Source organism: Dermochelys coriacea, chromosome 1, assembly GCF_009764565.3.
Source record: "Dermochelys coriacea isolate rDerCor1 chromosome 1, rDerCor1.pri.v4, whole genome shotgun sequence".
Taxonomy (NCBI): Eukaryota; Metazoa; Chordata; order Testudines; family Dermochelyidae; genus Dermochelys; species Dermochelys coriacea.
In genome coordinates this window covers 160,195,337-160,218,247 of record NC_050068.2, presented here as the reverse complement: position 1 = coordinate 160,218,247, position 22,911 = coordinate 160,195,337, and the positions used below count along the sequence as shown (strand labels likewise).

Here is a 22,911-nt window from a genome sequence, read left to right as displayed (position 1 = left end):
TGTCAGAGTGCCAACTTGATAATTTCACAAATGCCCCTAGCATTTCCTTGTTCACTTTGGAATACTGATATTGCAGGATTTAATAAGTACTTAGCCATAAAGCAAAACCTTTCTGGTTTATGTATTTATTTTTCTAAAATAACTCAGAAAAAAACTTTTATGCCTGCATCTTCCTCCTCTCCAAAGGTGAAATCCTGGCCCTACTGAAGTGAAAGGAAGTTTTGTCCATTTTATCAGCCCTTTGCTATTCTAGATTTTCAGGTTTGTCTGATTTGGCCTTTGAAACTACTGGTTGGTGCTAGAAGTTACAAGTACACCAGTACATAGAAGCACATACCTACTCACAAGGATAGGCCATTACACTGTGAATTCTTTGTGGACCATTTTAGAACATTTTGCTATTGCATGTAGCTATGCACATTTGAGACAATGAGAATAGGTGTATTTATGTGTTTAAGTGCCCAGAACTAGGTGCTTAATATGTGTTTAAAATAGGCACAAATGATGTTAAATGCTCAGAATGAAGTGTGAGGCCTTGTATTGCTGACTGGCGTCTAAGGATGAGATTGGGACTTTAGACACACACAACACCACTTCCTTTGCTACCTTGGACAGTTACTTGATACTGGTTCCACTGCACATGCTCTAAAATGCTGCACATATGCAAGTGTTTTTTCTGTGGTGTTACAAAACAACTGAAAAATAATACGACCAAATAATGGTTTCTATGTAGATTCATGTGGATTACTATTTACTGTTATTTTTAATTGAAGTTGAATTAATAGTAGTAGTACAGGACTTATTTTCAAATAAAACTGATTTAAGAAAAGTTAGCTTTCAGAACAGCTAGCTAGTCTATTATTTAAACTCGCCCACTTTTGTATTAATTGAAGCTATTTCATTTGTGGCAGATACAGACCCACACATTGCTTGCTTGCTTGGCCTTTGCCTTGTACTGTAAATTGGGATTGGTGGTGCAGATCTAGAGAGCATTTGTGATTTGCAGAGTTTTTATAAACCGGCTAGCCAGGCCTGATGATCTTGGTTTGAAATCAGAATTTTTCTTCTCCTAGCTGGACTGCCAATCATAAATATCCTAAGCAGTACTGAACTGTCTGAAAAGGGGCATTACTATGTACAGCTCTAAGCCTTTCAATACCATCAAAACTAGGAGGCCTCATAGTGTTGTGCTTCCACCATTCTTAAAGGGCCAAGAGGCCTGGTTATCTGAGGATGTGTCAACACTCCAAAAAAACCCTGCGATAGCGAGTCTCAGAGACCAGGTCATAGAATCATAGAATCTCAGGATTGGAAGGGACCTCAGGAGGTCATCTAGTCCAACGCCCTGCTCAAAGCAGGACCAATCCCCAGCTAAATCATCCCAGCCAGGGCTTTGTCACGCCTGACCTTAAAAACTTCTAAGGAAGGAGATTCCACCACCTTCCTAGGTAACGCATTCCAGTGCTTCACCACCCTCCTAGTGAAAAAGTTTTTCCTAATATCCAACCTAAACCTCCCCCAAACTGCAACTTGAGACCATTACTCCTCGTTCTGTCATCTGCTACCACTGAGAACAGTTTAGATCCATCCTCTTTGCAACTCCCTTTCAGGTAGTTGAAAGCAGCTATCAAATCCCCCCTCATTCTTCTCTTCCACAGACTAAACAATCCCAGTTCCCTCAGCCTCTCCTCATAAGTCATGTGTTTCAGTCCCCTAATCATTTTTGTTGTCCTCCGCTGGACGTTTTCCAATTTTTCCACATCCTTCTTGTAGTGTGGGGCCCAAAACTGGACACAGTACTCCAGATGAGGCCTCACCAATGTCGAATAGAGGGGAACGATCACGTCCCTCGATCTGCAGGCAATGCCCCTACTTATACAGCCCAAAATGCCATTGGCCTTCTTGGCAACAAGGGCACACTATTGACTCATATCCAGCTTCTTGTCCACTGTAACCCCTAGGTCCTTTTCTGCAGAACTGCTGCCTAGCCATTCGGTCCCTAGTCTGTAGCGGTGCAAGGGATTCTTCCATCCTAAGTGCGGGACTCTGCTCTTGTCCTTGTTGAACCTCATCAGATTTCTTTTGGCCCAATTCACTAATTTTTCTAGGGCCCTCTGTATCATATCCCTACCCTCCAGGGTATCTACCTCTCCTCCCAGTTTAGTGTCATCTGCAAACTTGCTGAGGTGCAATCCACACCATCCTCCAGATCATTTATGAAGATATTGAACAAAACTGGCCTGAGGACCGACCTTTGGGGCTGGCAACTGGACACGGAACCATTGATCACTACCTGTTGAGCCTGACAATCTAGCCAACTTTCTATCCTCCTTATAGTCCATTCATCCAGCCCATACTTCTTTAACTTGCTGGCAAGAATACTGTGGGAGACCATGTCAAAAGCTTTGCTAAAGTCAAGGAACAACATGTCCACTGCTTTCCCCTCATCCACAGAGCCAATTATCTTGGCATAGAAGGCAATTAGATTAGTCAGGCATGACTTGCCCTTGGTGAATCCATGCTGACTGTTCCTGATCACTTTCCTCTCCTCTAAGTGCTTCAGAATTGATTCCTTGAGGACCTGCTCCATGATTTTTCCAGGGACTGAGGTGAGGCTGACTGGCCTGTAGTTCCCAGGATCCTCCTCCTTCCCTTTTTTAAAGATGGGCACTACATTTAGCCTTTTTTCAGTCATCCGGGACCTCCCCCAATTGCCATGAGTTTTCAAAGATAATGGCCAATGGCTCTGCAATCACATCCGCCAACTCCTTTAGCACTCTCGGATGCAGCGAATCCGGCCCCATGGACTTGTGCTCGCCCAGCTTTTCTAAATAGTCCCGAACCACTTCTTTCTCCACAGAGGACTGGTGACTTCCTCCCCATGCTGTGCTACCCAGTGCAGGAGTCTGGGAGCTGACCTTGTTCGTGAAGACAGAGGCAAAAAAAGCATTGAGTACATTAGCTTTTTCCACATCCTCTGTCACTATTTTGCCTCCCTCATTCAGTAAGGGGCCCACACTTTCCTTGACTTTCTTCTTGTTACTAACATACCTGAAGAAACCCTTCTTGTTACTCTTAACATCTCTTGCTAGCTGCAACTCCAGGTGTGATTTGGCCTTCCTGATTTCACTCCTGCATGCCCGAGCAATATTTTTATACTCTTCCCTGGTCATTTGTCCAATCTTCCACTTCTTGTAAGCTTCTTTTTTGTGTTTAAGATCAGCAAGGGTTTCACTGTTAAGCCAAGCTGGTTGCCTGCCATATTTACTATTCTTTCTACACATCGGGATGGTTTGTCCCTGTAACCTCAATAAGGATTCTTTGAAATACAGCTAGCTCTCCTGGACTCCTTTCCCCCTCATGTTATTCTCCCAGGGGATCCTGCCCATCATTTCCCAGAGGGAGTCAAAGTCTGCTTTTCTGAAGTCCAGGGTCCATATTCTACTGCTCTCCTTTCTTGCCTGTTTCAGGATCCTGAACTTGATCATCTCATGGTTCCCATCCACTTTTGCTTCCCCTACTAAGTCTTCCCAGTTTGTGAGCAGCAGGTCAAGAAGAGCTCTGCGCCTAGTTGGTTCCTCCAGCACTTGCACCAGGAAATTGTCCCCTACACTTTCCAAAAACTTCCTGGATTGTCTGTGCACCGCTGTATTGCTCTCCCAGCAGATATCAGGGTGATTGAAGTCTCCCATGAGAACCAGGGCCTGCGATCTAGTAACTTCCACGAGTTGCCGGAAGAAAGCCTCATCCACTTAATCCCCCTGGTCCGGTGGTCTATAGCAGACACCCACCACGACATCACCCTTGTTGCTCACACTTCTAAACTTAATCCAGAGACTCTCAGGTTTTTCTGCAGTTTCATACTTGAGCTCTGAGCAGTCATACTGCTCTCTTACATACAATGCAACTCCTCCACCTTTTCTGCCTTGCATGTCCTTCCTGAACAGTTTATATCCATCCATGACAGTACTCCAGTCATGTGAGTTATCCCACCAAGACTCTGTTATTCCAATCACATCATAATTCCTTGACTGTGCCAGGACTTCCAGTTTTCCCTGCTTGTTTCCCAGGCTTCTTGCATTTGTGTATAGGCACTTGAGATAACTTGCTGTTTGTCCTGCTTTCTTAGTATGAGGCAGGAGCCCTCCCCTCTCGCGCGCTCCTGCTCGTGCTTCCTCCTGGTATCCCACTTCCCCACTTACCTTGGGGCTTTGGTCTCCTTTCCCCGGTGAACCTAGTTTAAAGCCCTCCTCACTAGGTTAGCCAGCCTGCTTGCGAAGATGCTCTTCCCTCTCTTTGTTAGGTGGAGCCCATCTCTGCCTAGCATTCTTCCTTCTTGGAACACCATCCCATGGTCAAAGAATCCAAAGTCTTCTCTCCGACACCATCTGCGTAGCCATTCGTTGACTTCCACGATTCGACGGTCTCAACCAGGCCTTTTCCTTCCACAGGGAGGATGGACGAAAACACCACTTGTACCTCAGACTCCTTTATCCTTCTTCCCAGAGCAACGTAGTCTGCACTGATCCACTCAAGGTCATTTTTGGCAGTATCATTGGTGCCCACTTGGAGAAGCAGGAAGGGGTAGCGATCCGAGGGCTTGATTAGTCTCGGCAGTTCCTCCATCATATCGTGAATCCTAGCTCCTGGCAAGCAGCAGACTTCTCGGTTTTCCCGGTCGGTGCGGCAGATAGATGACTCAGTCCCCCTGAGGAGAGAGTCCCCGACCACCACCACCCGCTTCCTTCTTCTCTTGGGAGGGGTGGTCGGAGAACCCCCAACCCTAGGACAGTGCATCTCATGCCTTCCAATTGGCGGAGTCTCCTTCTGTTCCCTTCCCTCAGATGTATCATCTAATTCACTCTGCATTAGTACCTGTGGAGAGAACATGAAAACGGTTACTTACCTGTATCTGTGTTGCTGGTACATGGACACTCCCCTTTCTTCTTCTGGAGGTCACATGCTGCCAAATTTCTTCACTGTCCTCCTGTTCCGGCAGTGCAGCCTACTCTGAATCTTTAGAATGTTGTCTGTAGAAGCATATCCTGACATCTGTCCAGGAAATCTTCAGTTTCTCTTATGCAATGCAGGGTCAATACCTGTTGTTCCAGACCTTGAACCTTCTCTTCCAGTATGGAGACCAGCTTGCACTTTGTACAGACAAACTGTGGAAGAAAGACAAACGTGACACATTCAGTGCAGGTCAGAAAAGCTGAACACTCCCAATCTATATTACCTTCCTTCTACGAGCTTCCTTAGGAGTTGTAGTAACTACTCAGAGAAGCCGGCAAGATGTAAGCCTCAGTGGGCTCTCCCCTGGCGAACTCCCGGGCAAACTCCCTCTATTAGCCTCTCTGCTGTTCACCGCTCAGCTGGTTCGCAGCTGACTGGCTTTTTATAACAGTCAGGTCCACTCAAGGCTCACCCAGAAAAAACACTCCCAATTCACACTTTTCAAACAACCAATCAAGCACACGGTCAAACTGTCAAACTGTCCCCACAACAAACATTCAGATACTCACCAACACAGCCTCCTTAATGCAACCCTTAGCGTACCTCTTCTCAGGCAGATCCCAGGCAAACTCCTTCTGTTAGCCTCTAGGCTGTTCGCTGCTCAGCTGGTTCGCAGCTGACTCATCTGACTTGGGCTCGCAGGGCATATGCTATGGGGCTAAAAAATAGTAGTGTAGACCTTTGGATTCCGGCTGGAGCCTGGGCTCTGAGACCCACCCCCCTCAACGGTTTTCAGAGACTGTGCTCCAGCCTGAGCATCTACACTGCTACTTTTAGCCCCAGAGCATGAGCCCCGCAAGACCAAGTCTCTTGACCTGGGCTCTGAGACTCACAGTTGCGGCTCTTCTTGTTGCAGTGTTGATATAACCTAAGAAGAAACATCAGTTCTCTATCTACTGTATAAATCTTTCACCTTTACTAAAGATTTCTGTGGAGAGGAACATTTATGAGTTTATATAGCACACTGAAATCTTGTTTATTTTGAATGAGATGTTTCAATATATAGAAAGCTGAGATCTACCTTCTGATGATATCTTGTATTAATTCATTGAAGAGTGAGCCTAGATCTTTCTCTATATTATGCAATTTAGAAACTTCTCAGGATAACTGCTTCAAATAATCAAAAATCTTTCTGGGTAGCTATTATATTTTATATGGACTGGTACTAACAAAAATATCACTAATGCAAAGGTGTGAGATATGTTCAAAGCAGTTGAAGATGCAACATCAAAATCATCACTAGCTCTTTTAATTGTTGCAACATTATCATGAACAATTTGACAGCTGTCTTTCATTATCTCCCTTTTTCTCACCATGGTCTGATAAGCTTTGGAATTTTTGGAAGCCTGGATGGTCTCGCAATATAAAGATGAAGCATTTCTATTAAACTAGCTGTTAGTCCAGTGTGCAGGCAGACCATGGAAGGGCTGTGTTGTCTAGCTCCAATTTCTCACATCAGAGAGGAAGACAGGGGAAAGTTAAGGTGGTTTACATCTACATCAGTAACTGCATTTGAACACCGACTGATCAATTACTGCAGCAGCCAATATGTCACATAACAAACATGTTAAACACTGTGTTGCTCATTCAAGATATTAAACGTCTTGTCAACCCAGAAAAAAATCAGATGGCCAGCCATAACTTCCTGTTGTTTGTTCTTGGTTGGTGATTACTGTTCAACCAAACAGCATATTCAGTAGCCACTGCAATCCCTGGCACAGGCATCTATGCTTCTTGCTTGGCTCTCTCTGTCCAGATACAGGAGACACTACCAGTGGCTCTTCTTCTTCCTTACCCTATTGCTCTACTGGGTACTTTAACAGAAATGAAAAAAGGGGAGGGAGAGGAATTATGTGAAGAATTGTTTCCACATTCCAGGAGGATATGGGAGTGAAGACCCAAGCACCTGGCTCCCGGTTCCTGGATAATAAGGGAACATGAGTAAACATCTGGGCTTTTGGCAATCCTTCCATGGAGGACAGGTGAGGGGAGTGAAGAACCTACCTTCCAGCTCTTCCTCCCTGGAGAAGGAAGAGGAAACGAACACACTTGCTCCCCCTCATTGAAGGAAAGAGAATGGGAATTGAAGACCCAAGCACTTGTCTCTCCATCTCTGGATGATGGAGGAAAGGATTGAGATCTCTGTGCTTGGCTTTCTTGACATCTTGAGGAATCAGCAGAAAGAAGAACAGAAGCAGCAGTGGCAGCAGGAGAATGGCAGGGTTTGATGACAGGGCTTCATTTTCCGATGGTATTCATGCCTGGAGAGATTGATTATAATGCAACACAGTCACTGAGAATCAATAGAATCTGAAGCAAATATTAGCATTTTTCCTAGTCAAAACTGTACGTGTGGTCTAATAGTATTGTTCATACTATTATGTTCATAGTGTTGTACTCACTGTAGTGCAAATAAAGTAGTGTGCAGACATCAAAAATATCATACCTATAGTACTGACATCTTAGGAGGACTAAGAGAAGGTCTTGTACATTCTGGCACTATCGGGCCACAGATAGGATTGCTCTGACCTTTACGTTTGTCTTCAGCTCCTTGTGGATTCATAGGTACTGATCTAGCCACAAACCTGTTGGGTATCTATCATCATATGATTTTTCACCGTGCATTCTGATCATAACCTACTTCCTTTTCTCATACAGATCTCAACACATGTAGGGTGGCAGTCATCTCAGGTCCCCAGATCATCACGTTCTCTTCCATATCACACTTCCATTTCACCTGTGCATCACCAAAATCATCATAGGCAGCAACCTAAGACACAAAACTACAAGAGGCAGCAAATAAGGACCCCTCACTTAAGGATTATTTACCCCAGGACCCTGCAATCCAGAAGCCGGCATCCACATATCAGGACCCTGTACCACCACAAATACCAACACAGACATCAGCACCCACACACTAGGACCCTGCATCCCAAAACCCAGCAACCAAAGGGTCAGCACCTACAAACAAACCAACAACTCAGAAGTCAGCACCCACAACCCAGGATCCACCAGCCCCAGGGACAGCAAATCAAGAACCAGCACCTCCGTACCAGGACCCAACAATTCTGGGGTCAGGAACCCCAATCAAAGAACCAGAAATGCACAGGTCAGAACCCCCAGCTAGTGACTCAGAAACCAAAGGACCCTCATTTGTAATCCAGGAATCATCAATCTAGAGACCAGCACCAGCAACTCATGACAGAACAAACCTGAAGCCCTCACCTGAACCTTAGATCCATCAACCTAGGAGCTGCCCCTGTGATCTTCCATACCATCAAGTGCAGCTGCATTACTTTTGTTTTTGCAAACCTTCTACCTTTTGTTTTGCTCCTCCTTTCAGATTTGGAAATTGTTGGTTTTGTCTCCCCTTTCCTCCATTCTAATCAGGAAGATTTTGGTTGGGTCTTCTTCTTTTTCATTTCCTCCATTATTGAGTTCCATGTTTGTGTCTTATTTCCCTTGTTTAAAATAAATTCCTTGTGTTTAGCATATTGTAACATTCTGTACTGATTGATTTAAACATTTCTTCTGTACAATACATTCCCCAGCCTATGTGAAAATTAAATGCAAACTGTTAGGCATTTAGGGCCTAATCCAGCACATATTGCAGCCAGTAGGAAAACTCCTACTGACTTCAATGGGCTTTGGATCAGGCTTCTGATGAGAATCTTAAACCACCTGGACATCAAATTTGGCATTTACTTTTCAATGCTTAACAAGGTGCAATTTTAAATTACTAGATGGGACTTGGCACCAAAGATTTGATTTACACAGAAATCCTTGCTCCCTACCGCTTAGAGTAAAGCACTCAGGAACCTACACTAGACTAGGGACCGAATGGCTTGGCAGCAGTTCTGCGGAAAAGGACCTAGGGGTGACAGTGGACGAGAAGCTGGATATGAGTCAGCAGTGTGCCCTTGTTGCCAAGAAGGCCAATGGCATTTTGGGATGTATAAGTAGGGGCATAGCGAGCAGATCGAGGGACGTGATCGTTCCCCTCTATTCGACACTGGTGAGGCCTCATCTGGAGTACTGTGTCCAGTTTTGGGCCCCACACTACAAGAAGGATGTGGATAAATTGGAAAGAGTACAGCGAAGGGCAACAAAAATGATTAGGGGTCTAGAGCACATGACTTATGAGGAGAGGCTGAGGGAGCTGGGATTGTTTAGTCTGCAGAAGAGAAGAATGAGGGGGGATTTGATAGCTGCTTTCAACTACCTGAAAGGGGGTTTCAAAGAGGATGGCTCTAGACTGTTCTCAATGGTAGCAGATGACAGAACGAGGAGTAATGGTCTCAAGTTGCAATGGGGGAGGTTTAGATTGGATATTAGGAAAAACTTTTTCACTAAGAGGGTGGTGAAACACTGGAATGCGTTACCTAGGGAGGTGGTAGAATCTCCTTCCTTAGAGGTTTTTAAGGTCAGGCTTGACAAAGCCCTGGCTAGGATGATTTAACTGGGACTTGGTCCTGCTTTGAGCAGGGGGTTGGACTAGATGACCTTCTGGGGTCCCTTCCAACCCTGATATTCTATGATTCTATGATTCTACAGTGTCTCTTTATATAAACTGGCAACATAAAACAACAGACAACAGCTGTCATAAATTAATCTCATCAGAATAGAAACTAATGTAAAACATTCATAGACTATGAATACTGGTTCTTTTGCACAGCAACTGCACTGATCAAGTCATACCATAAGCAAAAGATCTGGCAAATCATCATAGGGAAAACTAATGCTGTAGCATTTATCAGTTTAAAAATGATACGATATAAATATTGAGCTAAGGAGAAAGTTGCCAGCAAGCAGAAGACAAGGCCAAGGCATCTGTCCAGAGGTGCTGGAAAATCTCCACCGTGAATACATTAGCTAAGGAAAAGCCACAGGAAGATGAATTCTGTTTAACTGCATATTTTGTTACTGGCAATGATGATAATGAAGTGTGCTTCTTGTTCACAGTTACAGGGGTAAGCTGTGTGTAAGGGGACTGTTGCCCCCTTACTAAGATTCAGTGGGGGTGTTTTGGTTGGCTAGCTCCCAGTACTAAAAAGGGGGAAGGGTCGATGGGGAATCAGGACCCTCAGACTGACAGCCCCCAGGAATAATGGGGAGAGGCCAATGCTCCAGGTCAGCCTGAATGACAGGCTAATCAGGGAGTCAGGAGGCCAGGGAGGTCCCGTCCTCCGTGTGAGCTGGATTTGCCTGGGTCAGACAGAGAGGGGCCGAGCTAAGCAGAAAGCAGGGGCCCAAGCTAAGCTGGAGAGCAGACCTGTGCCAGATGCCGTGAGAGCAGACCCTGTCCTGGAGCAGAGCTGCAGCCCCAAAGCCAGAGGCACAACCCAGAAAGAGCAGACTTGCCCTGGGAGGAGAGCTGCAGCAACCAGAGCCAGAGGAGCCAGAAAAGCAGCCCAGGAAGCAGGTCAGTGCTGGGAGCAGAGTCACAGAAGCAGCCTGCAGAGCAGACCTGTCCTGGGAGCAGAGCTGTAGCAGCCAGAGGCAGAGGGGCCAAAGAAGCAGCCCAGGGAGCTGGAAGCAGAGCAGCAGCAGCAGTGCAGAGACAGAGACTGAGTGATGCAGCTGGGGCTGGAGCAGACTGGAGCTGGGTGCGGTGAGCAGCTGGAGAGAGGGAGGGGGACCCTGGGCAGCAGGCCCAGCACAGGGAGACGCCTCAGCCAAGGGGCTCTGCAGGCCAGGGGTGGATCATAACCCCGACAGGGCGGGGGCGACACTGGGAAGAAGGGTCCTACCACTTAGAGCCTGAGAGCGTGTGGCCACCGCCAGAGCAAGTGTCCAACCCGCAGCATCCCTGCAGCACAGCCAGGGCCTGAGAAGAAGGCCTGGGACTTACAAGGAACAGACTGTGACCTGCCCTGACATTCCAGAGACCCTGTTTGTGATGTTCCCTGCCACAGGGTGGGGTGATGTGTTTCCTTTAACCTTTCCCCTTTTTCCTTATTCTTTTAAAAATTAATTGTTGATTAAATAACTTGCATTTGCTTTAACTTGTGTGTAATGGTCAGTGGGTCAGAGAAGTGCCCAGTGCAGAGAGTACTCCGGAGTGGGGACACCCTAGCTCCTGTCCTAGGTGACCACAGCAGGGTTGGGGTCAAGCCCCCCAGGAATCCTGGGCCCAGCCTTGTTGGGGTTACGAGGACCCTGCCAGACAGGAGAGTGGAAGGGGAGTCCTCAAGGGCAGGGAAGCAACTGGGTAAAGGAAGTGGGAGCGAGGACTCAGATCCTTTCGCTAGCCCACTTCACTGGGTAGTGCAGAAGCCAGGAAAGTTCCCCACAAGAGCGGGACTATTCCCCCGCTTACATGTGGACCAAATTTATTCTTTGGGAGTAAGATATTCTCAATGCATTTAGCTTTGGCCTTAGGGTTGTTTCACCTTCTTTGAAGCACTGATTTCAGTCCTACATGGCATGATGCAAAGTCCACTGAACTGAAGTTTTTACATTGACATTAGTGCACGTTGGATCAGGACCAAAGGTATTTTTGCCCCAGTAAGGGCTATGAGAGCCAATTGTAATGGTGCTGAGCACCTTCGGTGAGGTACTGAGCTCCTTCAATTCCTTCTTGATTTCAACAGGCATTGAAAGCACTCAGAACCGTGCAGGACTGGGCACTCTAGTAAGCAAGCCCCTTAATTGGCTCACTTAATATACCCTAAACGTCTCTAATAGACAAGATGATCATTTTGTAAAATCCTCTGTATATGTATAGTGGACCAAATCATCTTCAGCGTAAGTCAATTGCCTTCAGTAGAGCTATACTAGGTTTGGATTTGGCATAATATCTGCAGTCCTTATTTTTCAATCTAACATGAATCATGGTTCCAGTAATGGGGAGAGATCTGTTTTTCATTTTAACTACTACAAGTGACTGCACATAAATTAGAAATATTAGTTAGTTGCGGTTATGGTTTTATGATGGAATGAGGCTAGGATACTGGCCACATTTACTGCATTACATATAACCACATGGGGACTCTCTGGATTGTTTGAGAAGAAAAACTGCACTATCAAAACTGAATTAAAAGGCCAATAAAACAGAAATACAAACCAGTGACAGCAAGTAACTTCCCATTTAAAGGTGAAATGTACCATTGAGTATGTCCTGTTATGACGTTCATTGGTCGGTGAATCTTGATTAATAGGACAAGAAATGGACACGACACATTTGAAGAAAAGGCAGTTCCAGTTAATAGACACGATGATGATGATTTTTCCAGATGTCCAGGGGGGGAGCAAAGTTATGATCTTGTTTTGGGCGTGTGCGGGGAGTGACTTTGGGTGAGCAGGAGAGTATGGCTGATGGTGTTACACAACTGCGGGTATGGAGGCAGTCTGTTCTGTGACATGATTTTTGTCACAGTGGATGTTGTGATATGGTGCATTTGAATTATTGTTAGGGTATCCAAGCTTTAGGATGGGTGCTTATTTGCTGATTTATCCATTGAAATAAATAACTAAAATAAAATTTGGAATTAAAAGAAACAAATGTGGGTAAGCAACCTTGAAGCCTAAAACAAACAGGAGATGTCCCCGTACCTACCAGCTGGCTGACACTCAATCTCACCTCTGGAATGCACCTGATTGAAAGAGCTTCCGAAGAGGTCCCCCAGTAAGAGAGTCAGGCTCTTTAAAGACACACCACCCATATAAGCACACCGACTCCTCTCACTGTAAGCCAACCCATAACAAGGGCCTGAACCTGCAGGTTAAACTCCCACTGATTGCAGGCAGAGTTTTGCTTGAGTAGGGACCAGGCCCCTAAGCTGTGTGCTGCCCAGTAGTTCCAGCTGTTAGTACAGTAGCGTGCGTCGTGCAAACAGACATGCTTGGAAACATGCCTACTATATTAATTTCAGCAATTTGTTCTACGGCCGTCGGAGGTGGAGTTTTGGCTGGGTGACAATAGGCAGGGCCTTCAGCTCATCTCACATTTCCATAGCATCTGCGTCTGAGGAGCTGCCACCTGTCAAATCAATTTAAAGTTCAAACCTCTGTTTCATAATGGCAGATGTGTACACATCATTCATCTATTTGACGTCATATAGAAATTAAAAGTGACTACACTGTGTTTGTACTCGCTGAAATCTTTCTTTCACTGATTAAAGAAACACAGTGAGAGAATTCAACCCTGAAGTGAGCTGCTGCATGCACCAGATTTATCCTTAGCTTCATCCATGGACTACTTCCTTCTGTGTGGCTGAAGAGCTGTAATAGACAGAAAGATTGATTGGGTATCCAGTTCCTCCCAACCAAGCCAATGTGATAAGGCTTTATGCTTTCAATAACCTTGAGGGCAGTTGATAAATCAGCATGTGAGGTTTTAAGCTTTTTACTGACAATCGTCAACGGATAAAGAATTTCATGCTATGACTGCAGAGAGATTTAAAGCTATGAAGAAGGAATGCTTCCATTTTGCTTCATATATGGCAGAGGGGATCATTGTGACCATCTAAGAACATTGATAACACACCATCAGATACTTCAATAAATGAATCATGCCTCACTGTTGCTACTTCTTCCCCTCACAGCACATTAGACATAATTGACAATGAAACCATTAATCTTCATGAGGTCCGAGAGGGATCCTGTGAAGACTGGAAACACATATGTGCTGAATTATTCCAAAGAAGAAAAAGCTTTGAATCAAACCAAGCTGAGGGCATGGCATCCATTACACAATGATTGAAATCAAGAAGTTACTATTGTGTTCCTAAGTATTTGAATTTCACGTATGAAACCTTATAATGTATCTGATCTTTTAAAATCTTCATTAGGAAAAGCTAAATTGCCAGGGGCTAGATGGTACCAGTTAGCCACAGTCTGAGTAGGGCTGCAGGGGGATCTTGCAGACACTGGGCCTAATTCACTGCACCTTGTGTAGGCATTTATACCAGTGCAGTAGGGGTGTAAGCCTTTTATACACCCTTTTCATTCACTTGGAACTGGTGTAAATGTATACACAAGATGCAGGGCAATAGTGAAGCAGGCCTGTTGTACGTTTAGGGGAATAATCCCTTTCTATAGTGCCTGCAGTGGGAGTGCACATACTGCCCCAGCCCTTTCTGGGTGGAGAGGGGGGAACTGCAATTGTCCACACCTTTAGATGGGATTTCCAAGGCAGACTCCCCTTCCCCTTCCCTATCTACGAGCCCTGGTACCAGGGCAATCTGGCCATAACATTATTCAAGACTGCCTCTGTCAGTTCACCCTTATTAAAACAACCACCACCACCACCAGCAAAAACTGACCCTACTATGGCATTGTCTAGTAATGGTCCCAAACCCTATATCTTACAATAACACTACAGTAGTGTTTGGTGCAATTGACTTTTTTAATAAAGTCAAACACAGTGAAATATTTTGGTGCAACAAATCTATGGAAATGTCATGGATCTACATTTTGCTAAACATCAGATTTTAAAAAATCCCATATGTTGGGAAAGTTCAGAGCCAGTTCTGAACTATGCATTTCTGGTCTGTCTCTATTTGAGACTTCATGGTTATTAAGTGCAATAAATAAACAAACATACCGAACCTCCCCACCTTTAGTTTAATCTTTTCAATATGATTTATGTTAGATGGGCAGTCCAGAATATCCAAGAAGCAAGTGGCTGCTTTCCGCAACCATAACATTTGCCTTCTGATTTTTTCAGCTTATATCTGCACCATTTCTTTTATAAATCTGTACATTTTATTGCAGGTAGCGATCCTGCACTTTTATTTATGTGACTTGTCTCAGATGGTCTGACATAATGACCATAGCTATAACTGAAGTGTCAAGAAATGCCCAATATTGTTTGGCCATAAGAGGCTAAGATTAGCAGGGACCAGCAGAAAGATCCCTGAAAGGGTCTCATAAGGAGAGATGGGCCACCTGGTCACTTCTGAAAGTACTGCTCACTCTCGGTTGAAATAAATAGTTAATAATAACTAAATTTGGCAACTAACATATGTTTCAGTGATGCAGAAGAAAAAAGAAACAGACTCATGTTTGAAACAGAAGACAGCTGTCTTATGACATGTTCCTGGAATAATTATATTTATCCTGTGGTTTTCTTTGAGGTGTTGGGAGCCATTAAATCCAAAGCTATATACTGAAGCAATATTGTCCACATTTGTTATCTAACATTTCCTTCTATGACCTATTAAATAATTCATATGTACCAGATGCATTATTTAAGATGTTAAGTACAGGCAGAATACCAAGAGAACACAGATTTCATGCACTTACACTTTAGACTCAAGCAAACCACAGGAAGACTATTCAGTAGCTGAGATCCAGCTTTCTCATCTTGGGTATGATCCAAAGCCCCACTGAAGTGAATGGAGAGACTCCCATTGACTTCACTGGACTTACAGTCAGGCCTATTATGAGTCAATCATTGCTAGTCACACTGGGGACTATACTGGCATACAGATTGTCCCAGGTTTGGGGAGCCCAAAGCCAACTTTTTTTTGTCCCACCTGTCCTGATTTGCACTGTATGCTCCTCAGCCATAGTCGAGGACCTGGGTCATTGGCTATAATTCCCTGCTGGTTTACAATTGTGAAACTACATTTGTGAAGTTGCACAATTATAATTTTGCAGTAATTTCTTGTCCATGGATCTCCTTAGTAAGTAACTATTTTTCTTAAAAAGAAAAGGAGTACTTGTGGCACCTTAGAGACTAACAAATTTATTAGAGCATAAGCTTTCGTGAGCTACAGCTCACTTCATCGGATGCATCCGATGAAGTGAGCTGTAGCTCACGAAAGCTTATGCTCTAATAAATTTGTTAGTCTCTAAGGTGCCACAAGTACTCCTTTTCTTTTTGCGAATACAGACTAACACGGCTGCTACTCTGAAACCTATTTTTCTTAAACCTCTGTATTTTTTCGAGGTTTAACAATCTGAAGTGTATATTTCTTGGTTGCAGTAGCTGAGGATTTTGAATCTTATTCTACCTTTTCTTTTCTCTTTCATATGATATTTTGCACAGACTCGTACGTAATTAAGGATGTAAGTCTGTTATACTAACCACAAATCTTCTAGGGGAGGATTTCCAAAAGTGCTCAGCGTAGACCTAACTCTGGCCCCACTGCGATCAACTGTAAAATTCCCATTGCTTACAATGGGAGCAGAGGTAGGCCAATGCCTTTTGAAAATCCCACCCTAAATCAACACTTCAAAGTCAGGCGACCTACCTCTAAAATATTGCTTCCCTTTAGTTGACATGTTTAATATTTTTAATTTTAGTATTAAGAGAACAATGCAAGAAGTCCTACTTTTATTTCAGCTTGTTGAATAGCTTCAGTAAAAAAGATCAGAGAAGAGGTATTCCAACAGTCTTTTGCTGAAAGGGGTACAGATTACAAGGGTGTATTAGCAGCTTTCAGACTACAAATGATTAATTAACAAATGCCAGAATTGTCAGTCCTACAATCAGTGTGTCACATGTGAAACTTACATAAGTGTTTTCTTTCTTCCCAATCCTGTTTTACTTTATACTTGGGTTTTGATTGGGACACTTGATGGATTTCATTCTGATATAATCTGATATGTAATTGTTTGTTAATTATCCATAGGTACCTTATAAGGTGCAGCAGAACAGAGTATCACCTCGAAGACCTACTGATTATCCAGCCAACCCAAGGAAAATCAGAAATGTGACACTTGTGTAGGAATTACTGCCCTTTGATGTTCCTGTGTCACTGAAATTTATACCTTTGGATGACTTCCTGCAACATAGAAAGATCACCATAATTTCACTTATATTTGAAAACAGAACCATAGATTTATTTATTTTTCATATAATGAACAATTTTTACCAAGAGACACTAACAATATTGACTTTAACATGCACATTTTCAATAAAATTCTGTATACAAATCATGGCTCTGATCCTGTAGTAGGATACAAGCAGGTGCACCCTGCAGAGCTCCACTGACTCCCAGGGGATTTCCTAAGGGCAAGGGGGCCATTCAGTGGAGTCCCATGGAAATCAGTAATGTTCCAAGTGGGCACAAAGGTTTGCTCACCTCGATCCAACTGAAAGATCATTGACTATATAAGCTGGAGATTTATTAGTCCAGAACAGCAAAATCTACTGCTGTTTAGTGTAATGTCGCTTTTATTATTACTTAATTTATACTTTCCAATCCTCTCAAGCTCCATCATCAACAAAACTTTTCCATTTCTTATTTCCTAATATGAGCTAAAATTTTCAATAGGGCTGGTTGAGGATTTTCAATTAAAACTGATTTATACTAAAAATTAGGTTGTCGACTAAAATTTTTTTGCATAAAGTGACTGTTTTCTAAAGAAAAATTCAACTCTTTGTCAAAAAAGCGAACACATAAAAGCATGAAAAAATCTGTTTTTGATTGAAAAACCAGAATATGTCAGCTGAAAAATGAAAAATGTTGATTCAGAATTCATGTGGCAATGCCTCATGAGAGCTGAAGTTTGGATGTGTTATTTCTTGGAGTTCTATGCTCAGTTCTCCAGCCAGACATCTCTCTTGGCTTACTCTGGCCAGATTCTCTCATGATGCATCACAGTGACTCATCAAGATGGGAGACTGTGGTGCATCATGGGAGATGTAGTCTGACATCAGAGCTTGGCCTATAGAGGAGAATGGGGGCATGATGCACCTGAACTACACCTCACATGAGGCACTGAAGTGTCATTACCAAGTACAAAGTTTTGGTTTTCAGCCAAAAATTATGGGCTGAAACTTTTTCAATTTTCAGCGGAAACTTTTCAGTTTATGATTTTTCACCAAAAAGTTAAAATTTTCCATGGAAAAAAAATTTTCTAACCAGCTCTAGCTGCCATATACTTATCCTATAATTTATATATTGATATTTCATAAGGACTATTTCTTTTGAATGTTGGAAAGAAGTGATGACACCACAGTTATCTCTACAATGATATTCTATGCAACAAAGAGAATAAATCCGGATCCTGAATTGTGGGAAAATTTTGTTTTGCACTCTGAGTATTTTCAATTTCATTCATTGTGACTACTGAATCCAGATTCTGCATTATTAGTAGCATTTTACTGTCAGTCAGATAAAATGCTGAAGCCAATTCATATTTTGACACATCCAATTAGAGCTTTTTTAAAAATTTCAAACAAAACAGAAAATGCTGATTTGATGAAAAATTATCAGACATTTTATTTTGATACGGTAGAATAACCTCATTTCAACTGTAATGTTTAGACTTTTATATTACCTTAATATAATATATAAAACACTCAAAAAAGCACTTTGATATGGTCACTTTGATATTTCTGAAACAATAATGTTCAGAATTTTCAGTTCACGGGAAATTTTGATTTTTTGTTCCAGTGAAAGGAAATTTTGAAATGTCAGAAGTTCCCGTGGTATAGAAATTATGACATTAGACCAGTTTAGGTTCTCCACTAGAAAATGTTGATATGACAAAACAGAAATATTTCATGGGAAAACAGCAATATGGTAGACAGTTTCAATAGGCAATTATCAAAATGTTTCATTTCAATAAGGTCAAAATGTTTCATCTTTATCATTTTGAATATTATATTATTATGTAACATAAAAGCTGAAAAGAAACATTTTGAGGTTAAAATAAAATATTTTTGGAATGTTTTCATTTTCTACAAAATTCCAAGATTTTGACTTTTCATCCCAATCTGGGACAAAACCAAATTTCCAGATGTCATGCAGGATGGAAATTGCACTTTTTGGTCAACTCTAGTTCAAGTCTGTGTTGGTCCCAATACATAAGAAAGAAGGCATCCATGAATGTATCATGGTGTAAAGTTATGCATCCGATGAAGTGAGCTGTAGCTCACGAAAGCTTATGCTCTAATAAATTTGTTAGTCTCTAAGGTGCCACAAGTACTCCTTTTCTTTTTGCGAATACAGACTAACATGGCTGCTACTCTGAAACCGGTGTAAAGTTACTGTCTCATCTATAAAGATACTGGAATACATAGAATCATAGAATCTCAGGGTTGGAAGGGACCTCAGGAGATCACCTAGTACAACCCACTGCTCAAAGCTAGACCAATCCCCGACTAAATCATCCCAGCCAGGGCTTTGTCAAGCCTGATCTTAAAAACTTCTAAGGAAGAAGATTCCACCACCTCCCTAGGTAACCCATTCCAGTGCTTTACCGTCCTCCTAGTGAAAAAGTTTTTCCTAATATCCAACCTAAACCTCCCCCACTGCAACTTGAGACCATTACTCCTCGTTCTGTCATCTGCTACCACTGAGAACAGTCTAGATCCATCCTCTTTGGAACCCCCTTTCAGGTAGTTGAAAGTAGCTATCAAATTCCCTCTCATTCTTCTCTTCTGCAGACTAAATAATCCCAGTTTTCTCAGCCTCTCCTCATAAGTCATGTGCTCCAGCGGCTAATCTTTTTTGTTGCCCTCGTCTGGACGTTTTCCAATTTTTCCACATCCTTCTTGTAGCGTGGGGCCCAAAACTGGACACACTACTCCAGATGGGGCCTCACCAATGCCAAATAGAGGGGAATGATCTTGGATTCTAGGATTAGGAGAATGGTGGAACCCCTTCTTGAACAAGAACAGTTCAGCTTTAGGAAAGGACGAGGAGCCACAGATGCCACATTTGTAATTTGGCAAGTGACAGAGAAATAGTTAGAGTACCAATAGGATAAAAGTTTGTGAGCATTTATAGACCTAGAAAAGGCATAAGATAAAGCTGACTGAAGGAGGCTCACACCAGTGCTGAGGCAATCTGGAATGTGTGAGGATTTAATAACTATGGTGAATTCCCTGTATTGATCACTTAAAACAGTGATCCAAACATGCTTTGGAATAACAAGCCCCTTTGAAGTAAAAGTCGGACTGCATCAGGGGTTTGCCCCCAATCCACTTCTGTTTGTCATATTGATAGACCAAGGCAGCAGGAAGATCCCAATGGAAACAAAGTGAGAAGCTGCTATATGCAGATTACATAGCAGTAAGGGCATCCTCAAAAGAAGATGTAGAAGAAATAATAAATCAGTGGTATGACCAGCTAAACAGCCCTGGGATGAAAATGAACTTGACTTAGATTGAGGTCATGTGGGTCAGTAGAGGCACCACAGGGAAACTGGATATAGAGATTAATGGAGTATGACTAAACCAGATTGATCAGTTCAAGTACCTTGGTGGCTGGGTTACAGAAGACGGAGACCTTGAGCATGAGATACAGTCCAGACTGGGGAGTGCTGGAAGTGTGCGAAATAATATCTCAGGTGTTGTGTATGGGAAGCACTGCTACTGAGACTGAAATCCCAACTATGGTGTGTCCCGCCATGCTATGGTACAGAAGCATGGAGAATAAAGAGACAGCAGCTGCAACACCTACAGGTGAGATGTCTTCACTCAGTAAAGAGAGTTACACAAAGGGAGAGATTACAAAATGAAAGTCAAAGTCCATGATGTGGCTGACAAAATCCAGGAAGTGCAACTTCACTAGTTTGGACGCACACAAAGGATGAATGAAGAAGTCTTGGTGAAGCTAACATAGCAGGAGAGAGTGATAGGAAAGAGACTCAGAGAAAAGTTGAGGAAGTGATGGATAGACTGCATCAAAGAAGATGGTAAGCAGGTGGACCTTAGTGCTGCCTCAGGCAGACAAAGATTGTGAATATTTGCAGGATAACTCAACTCCAGATGATGGGATAAAGGGAAGGAGAAGGTCATCTTTAGTACTATTGTTTAAAAATGCTTTTAATCCATTTACAGTTTTTTAAAAACCCTACTGCTGTGATCTACAGTGTGGGGCAGCAGGGAATGGCAGAAGTATAAATGCTTTTTATATCATAATGTAAGGACTTTCAAACTGTATTTTTACCTTTTCTCCTACTAATCTGTAATCTACTGTATTAACCAAAATGCACAATAGTGAAGAACATGTGGATTCTGTTGTTCTACTACAAGATATAAGACTAAGAATATTTTCACATTTATATGGTGCCTTTCCTCCAAGGAAGTTCAAGTTTTTACTTGATGTATGGTACATGGTATTTTGGGGAAGTTCTGTGGCCTGGGCCATACAGGTGGTCAGACTAGATCAGTGGTTCTAGTCTAGTCTAATCCCTCGGCCCGCGCTGCTTTCTGCAGCCCTCATTGGCCTGGAGCAGTGAACCGCGGCCAGTGGGAGAGGCAATCAGCCGAACTTGTGGATGCGGCAGGTAAACAAACCGGGTTGGCCCACCAGGGGCTTTCCCTGAACAAGCGGTGGACCAGAGTTGAGAACCACTGGACTAGATGATTGCAAGGGTCCCTTCTGACCTTAGAATCTATTAATATATATAGGACCAACTGCTCTGTTGTGATTTTCTTACCAAATTTATTTTTCTCAGACATCTCACATAAACTGTATGTGATCCTTAACTTCTACTCTTTTAGGTTCTCTTGCAAGTTGTGTACTATCCAGTGAGGATTTTTATCCCTCAAAAAGTGTAAAACATGCAGCATTTGAGGCACTTTATGGAGACACAGATCTCTTATACATGTAGAACTTGATTTTATGATTAAGACTTCAGTGAAGTTTTCTTATTCTGCCCATATCTATTTATTATGTTGTTCACAAACACTACTACTGCCTGATATAGTACCACTCCATATTCCATTATTAAGTATTCTGATTTTAATTCATTACACGTAGGCCTGGAAAGAAGTACTTCATGGACATGCAGTATTTCATTCCAGAGTAAGGTTTCTTAAAGTTGTCTCCTTCAGTTTTGTATTTCACAGGGTATTAGGAATAAGCTACCTGAACCCACCTAGTCCTAGCTATTTAAAAATAGCCTTGACTTCTTGCAGCGGTTTCTCTTTACAACAAGAAAGCATCTCACATTTGAGTGGGCTGGGTAGAAGTAACAGATGCAAACTCTCAGCATTGTCCACTAAAAGTATTCATCTTATTGACTAAATATTTATTCCCCCCTAATAAAATGGCATAGAGCTTTCAGTTATACTTAGTCTCAAACATTTATGAAATGGGGCGTCTGGTACTTGATGATCAAATGCATAGTTTAAACAGAATTCAGCAAGTGAAAGTCTTTATACACATACACCTTGTCTTTGTAAGAGTTACATCTGATGAAGAGCTTCAGGGTATTGAGGCTACAGTTGAATTGTTGCGAGAGAGTTGAAAGGGTGAGATAGTGCTTTACCACAGCACTTAGTTGCCAAGGCAGCAAATGTTTGAGTGAAAGCCATAGGAAAAATAACACCTGAACATAATGTACTGAGCAACCTCAGTAATTTAAACATAACACAGAGTTCACTGAATACATTTTGCCTTTAGAAGCCTTAAAAGTGTATGACACTCCAGGTTGCATTATGTAAACTCAGTGTGAGAAGAATTTATAATCTCAGAGGTTTCAGAGTAGCAGCCGTGTTAATCTGCATTCGCAAAAAGAAAAGGAGGACTTGTGGCACCTTAGAGACTAAAAAATTTATTTGAGCATAAGTTTTTGTGAGCTACAGCTCACTTCATACTCATACTCTCATAATCTCATACTCATTTCAGGATTTAGCAAAGGACCAGATCCTGCTCCTTTTGTTCACACAAACCTTTATTGACTTCAGTGGAAGTTTAGAGTGAGTAAGAGCAGCAGGATGTAGTTCAAAGGCTGGTATAGATCTAGTCACATCAGGTAGATTTTCAAAATCAGGCACATACATAAGAGCCATTTATACCTTTGAAAATCTACCACACTGAGTAAAACTGTTCATACTGAAAAATAATTTAAATAGATATAAGCTGGTTGAATTTACAGATATTACAAGATTGGGCCAAAATAGACTGCATCCAAGATTGACACTTTTCAATGCTTTCAAACATATAAAGATTATTTACAGTTATTACTCACAACCATACCACAGGA

The 22,911-nt window shown here is 42.6% G+C and overlaps 1 protein-coding gene across 5 annotated transcripts in view; it reads left to right on the top strand.

Annotated features, from left to right (window-relative positions):
• IGSF5 (immunoglobulin superfamily member 5) overlaps nt 1-18,877 on the top strand; it is a 110,242-nt gene extending 91,365 nt beyond the window's left edge. For 4 of the 5 annotated variants that reach the window (XM_043507153.1, XM_043507155.1, XM_043507150.1 and 1 more), the window contains one exon: nt 7,672-8,471. In XM_043507153.1, coding sequence (XP_043363088.1) covers nt 7,672-8,172 — 501 coding nt within the window. In that variant the 3' untranslated portion in view covers nt 8,173-8,471. Of the gene's footprint in view, nt 1-7,671; nt 8,472-16,595 lie in introns of those variants that run through there. The other variant, XM_043507156.1, reaches the window with a different exon arrangement.
• The last annotated feature ends 4,034 nt before the right edge of the window (nt 18,878-22,911 follow it).